Below are 5,378 nucleotides of genomic sequence, written 5' to 3'. Positions count from 1 at the left end.
AACGTGCCTGTGCGCTGGAAAGCGAGCGCAAGGTTGGCGACGAGCTAAAGACCAGGAGTCAGGAGCTAGCTGGTAAAATCTGTTTTGTCCTCTCCGACCACGAAGTTCTTCTTTTTTTATATTGCCATAGGATGTTGCTGACTGTTTGCTTTCTTTTTTCCTTGTAATTGGTCATAGTGCTCAAGGCCAACGCCAAGAAAGACGTCGAGGACCTGGTCAAAGACCAGGACTCTTGGAAGACAAATTGCATAAAGCTGTGGAAAGGAGTTGCTCCAGTGGTGGATCTCATCAGCCCTGAGCTTCCCGAGGACTAGGCCTGTGCACCGAGGCTAACCCCAGTCGAGAAGGCGCAGCACGCGTGGGGCTAGCTTCAGCAGTTCGTCAAGGATGCCAGGGAGTTTGCTGGGGCGCATGTCACTACAAGAAATCTATCTTTTGGTGACAAAATAGCTTATGACGGGGGCAGTTTTTGTCACATAATGTGGCTTTATATGACGATATTTTTTGTGTCGTCACAAAGTTGTGAGACCTAGATGTATTTGTGACGATAGTGTCTAATATGTCACATAAAGGTCATCAGGTTCGTCACAAATTGCCAAACACGGGGCACCAGTCGTCGTTTGTCCTTTTATGACACTATGGTGTGACTTTATGTGATGTTTAAATTGTGTCACAATAAGTAAGTTCCAAAAATGCCGTTCACAGAGTAAATATACTCCTTGTAGGTGGACCCTATCCATATATGTTGACCACTTCACTTTCCCCATCTTCCCGGCGTCAACTGAATTGAGGGAGGGAGGCGAGGTCATTGCGGGCGTGGCGGAGGGCGGTGAGCACGGAGCGAGGGGCCGACGGCGAGGGGTGGAGGACGGTGCGGCGACTCCCCTATCCCTCTTCCCCGTCGACAGCGTGGCGGCGTTTGGGCGCTGGTGGGCGGAGTCTAGGACAGCATCTCGGTGATTTCAGCGGGGACCAAGGCACCGGTGGAGGCAGGTATATCCCTCTCTCCAATCCTAGGCGCGCCAGGCTCTGGCCTTCTCCCCAGGTGCCACCCACCCTCTTCCCCCTCTCGGACACCTTCGATGCACCCTCATCCCCTCCGCGTCCCCCCTCTGCTCATCTCCCTCAACTTGTTTTGTTTCACAGAGTTATCTTCCCTAATTGATGTGTAATGCTATGCCTAATTAATATCCATTTTATTTAGTGATAATGTCTCAGGCCTCATCATCTACCAGTCTCAATCGGCGTTCAAGCGCAGCTAGGAGTGTCCAACAACATAGAGAATTCATGTAGATTGAATGATTATTAGTAGCTGTTCTTCTAATTAATTTACCTGAGCTCAAGTCCGAGCTAGTGCTGCTGCTGTTGTTCATGTTGTAGCTATTCTAAGCTTATTTCCAATGGCAATGATAAATTATCCATGCTTTTCATGAGGAAATGTTTGTCGATGACCTAATGAGCCCATGTCTCTCAATCAGGCCTCATGTCTCAGGTGTCGTCATGTACTGCTCGCACTCGGCGGACATCACCACCTGACATGTCTGGAACTGTTGATCCAGAGGCGCCAATTGATGAAGTGTCGAAGTTGCCATTGATAAAGTGCCCTGAATGTAAGGATAGGAGGGTGTTTGCTGCCACTACCATGAAATCTGAGGTTAACCGTGGAAAAAGATACTTCAAGTGTGCTAGACAAAGCTATGTGAGTGCTGTTGGCTGTGACAGTTTTTTAATCTTTGTTGACCAAATTTAATTGATTTGCAATGTGGTGCAGGGGACATGTTCTAGCTATTGGTTTGAGGAAGAATATGTGCTCTATCTAGAGGATAATGGATATATACAATCAGCTGCGAGGACGACAAAAGTTGCCATGGACGTAGGCAAGATTGAAAGCTTCACCCAAAGCCTGAACAAGCTGAATGAAGTGGTAGTGAAGAACAAGGATGGCATGGCAAGCTGCATATGTCTAGTCTGTGGATGTGTGAATGTAACACTGTTTCTACTGTTGGCCATTTTATTGGTTGTAGCTGTAGTGTTCAAGTAGGCAAGGCTAATGAAGGTGTTGGGCATCTGTTTGGTGCTAGCTGTAGTGTTCAAGTAGGCAAGGCTGATGAAGTAGGGTGTTGGTGAAAATGATGTAATGAACCTATTATGATAGATTTGTCTTTGTTATGAACTATGGGCCTTTGTCCCCTTGGACATCTGTTGTGTGCATGTATCTTTTGTGATAGCTTGTGTACTTTTAATGACATTGTCTTTGGTCATGATAACAGAGAAATCTAGGAAGTTTTTTCTGGCCAGTACATTTTGTGACAAAATTTCTACATTGCATGACAAATTATTTGCATTTCATGACATTGTCCTGTGTCATTATAACCTAAAAATCTGGGCAGATTTATGTGAATGTTTCTGAGAACTGTAACTTTTTTGACACATCAAGTATACAGTGGAAATAGAATCACTCATACAAGTTCATAGTTCACAAATGGTTCTACAAATGCAATAGTTAGTCATCATCAATGGTACAAGTTGACAAATACAACAGGAGCACTAACAAGAGTGAGTGGACTACAAATTGGTAGAAAAATGCGAAGGTTAGTCATCATCACTGTAGTCCTCTGACATGTTGCCTTCATCTGGACTATGGTACTCAAGGAAGGTTTCATCTTCTTCTTCTTCATCTGCAACATATGTTTCATCACCTTGAGCTATTTGTTGATTGTGACGGATGCTGTCGACAAGGTCTCTACTAACAGGGCTTCCTGGTTCATTTTCCATGTGCAACAAATCCATATCAGGATAAATGTCTCCCACTGTACCATCTCTGGACAAAGTATTCTCTTCTTGATATGCCTCTAGACATCTCATCTGTACTTGTTCATGAATTTGTTGGTTGTTGTCAGACTCATTGACATCAAATATATGTCTATGGCCAAAGTCTTGTACCACACGCCAAGATGGACCTAACTTTGTATCTTCCAAGAGGAAAACTTGTGAAGCTTCTATGGCAAGAATGAAAGGATCATTCTTATACCATCGGCCTTGGATGTTAATGCTCTTGAAGTAACCATCATCTTTCATCTGGTATGTCCTTCCCTCTAGATGGTACCATTCACACCGTAATAAGACAATAGATCTATCTCCTTTGTTGTTCTTATTGTAAGTCAACTCAATGATGTGTGTGATTGTCCCATAGAAGTCAATAGTGTCATCATTGTGAGTACCTGCAGTTTTGATGGTGGAGTTCTGTGTCTTCCGGTATTCCTCACGGGCCACAGTGTGGTACTGTACCCCATTGATTATACAAGCTGTGTATGAACGCACACGCCTATCTGGCCGACATGCGAGTGAGTACAGGTCTTCATCAACATCTGTTGTGCCTTCATATTTCAATCTGGTAATCTGTAGGTTATAGACATACATAATTAGGATGTTTCATAATGTATTGTATCAAAAAATATTGATTCGTGTTGTAAAAGCTGCACACACATGTTTCTCAAACCATTGAGCGAAATGTGTTGAGATCACTTTTTCAATATCGTTGACTTGTTGTTGTTCTAATTCTTCCCTGTACAAGCTAGAATGGAAGAAAGAAGTTAATTAGTTTAATGTGACACAAGTATTGAATAAAGTAGGCTGAAAAGAAATGTCAAAAATTACTCACTCTTTGTATTCATCAACCTGTTCACAGTTATTTAGAACAAACCAAACCATGGAGTCATAGTCTTTATCTTCGTAATGAAGTTTTGAAGCACCCAATAGGTTAATACCATGATCAAAAATACAGTAACCATTGGGTGAGGTGCTATGTTGTCCATCTATGTTTCTTTCTGGCCTAGTGAACCTATTAATAATGTCACTGAAATATGTTGAACACTGGGTCATGCACTCATAGGCAGTGTATGCCTCTGCAACAGATCCTTCAGGTCTTGCTTTATTGTGGATGAAACGCTTAAAGGTGCCCAATCTTCTCTCAATGGGATACATCCATCCATACTAAACCAGTCCCCTAAGGAGTGCCTCATCAGGTAAGTGTACTGCTAGGTGAACCATGACATCAAAGAATGCAGGAGGATAAATTTTCTCCAACTTGCAAAGGATAAGTACAATATCTTCCTTCATCTTGTTCAATGCATCAACCTTTAGAGTTTTGGAGCAAAGTTGCGTAAAAAACCTACCCAATTCAGCAATGACTTCGTATACGTCTTTGCACACTAAACCACGAAGGCCAGCTAGTAAAATACGCTGCAGTAGTATATGACAGTCATGTGTTTTCAGCCCATGCATTGATCCTCCTCCCTCCATATTGACACATCTTGATATATTGGAGGCATAGCCATCAGGAAACTTAACATTGCTCACAAATTGCAAAAACTTCTTTTTTGCTTCTGGTGTTAGAACGTAACAAGCTCTTGGCTTTGAAGATGCAGCACCACTGTCATTTAGCAAATGAAGCTCCTTTCTTATACCTCTTTCTTCCAAATCTATTCTAGTAGCAATTGTGTCCTTTGTCTTGTTTGGAATATTAAATAGAGTTGACAAAATGTTTTCACATATGTTTTTCTCTATGTGCATAACATCAAGGTTGTATTGTAGCTTCAATTTTGACCAGTATGGCAAATCATACAAGCTAGCCATCACATGCCAAACTGGTTCTCCATCACGGCATCGTTTTCTTGATTTTGGCATTTCTGGATTCTTGCCAGGAACATAGGAAACTTCATCCAACCTTGCCATAACCTCATCTGCACTAAATTTCCTTGGCTTCTCTCTATTTTCTTGGTGGCCATTGAAAGATCTATTTCTCCTCCAAGTATGGCCATCTGGGAGGAAACGTCTATGACCTATGAATCCAATTTTGTTTGTTAGACATTCAGAGCATGGATTCTCATCACAATGGACACATGCGAAGTAACCCCTGGTGGTTCTTCCTGACATGGTGCCTAATGCAGGGTAGTCATGGATTCCCCAAAGAATCGCTGCACGTAGACTGAAGTTTTTGTCTTCATAAGCATCATAAGTAGGGACACCCTCCCAAAGTCTAAGCATGTCTGCAATCAAAGGTTGCATGAACACATGGAAATCTTTGCCTGGTGATTTTTTCCTGGAATTAGTAAAGCTAGCATGTAATTAGATTGGTCCATACACAGCCATGGTGGAAAATTGTATGGAACAACTATCACTGGCCAGATGCAATATGAATTGGTCATCTGACCATATGGGTTAAATCCATCAGTAGCAATGGCTAGCCTCAAACTGCGGGGATCATCTGCAAAAGACTAGAATGTATCATCAAAATCTTTCCAAGCTTCTCCATCAGCAGGATGTCTCAGTTCATTCTCAACCGGTACCCTCTGTTCCTTGTGCCATCTTGCATACTT

At 42.5% G+C, this 5,378-nt stretch overlaps 1 protein-coding gene across 1 annotated transcript; it reads left to right on the top strand.

The window, feature by feature from the left end:
• LOC110434413 lies at positions 851 to 2,102 on the top strand. Its single transcript, XM_021458387.1, has 3 exons — positions 851 to 993; positions 1,479 to 1,699; positions 1,772 to 2,102. Exons 2-3 carry the CDS (start codon positions 1,484 to 1,486, stop codon positions 2,039 to 2,041), a joined length of 486 nt encoding a protein of 161 aa, XP_021314062.1. The 5' UTR covers positions 851 to 993; positions 1,479 to 1,483; the 3' UTR covers positions 2,042 to 2,102.

The sequence above is a fragment of the Sorghum bicolor genome, chromosome 4 (assembly GCF_000003195.3).
Source record: "Sorghum bicolor cultivar BTx623 chromosome 4, Sorghum_bicolor_NCBIv3, whole genome shotgun sequence".
In the NCBI taxonomy this organism is placed as follows: Eukaryota; Viridiplantae; Streptophyta; class Magnoliopsida; order Poales; family Poaceae; genus Sorghum; species Sorghum bicolor.
The sequence above is the reverse complement of the archived record's forward strand: the minus strand, read 5'-3'. Positions and strand labels throughout refer to the sequence as shown.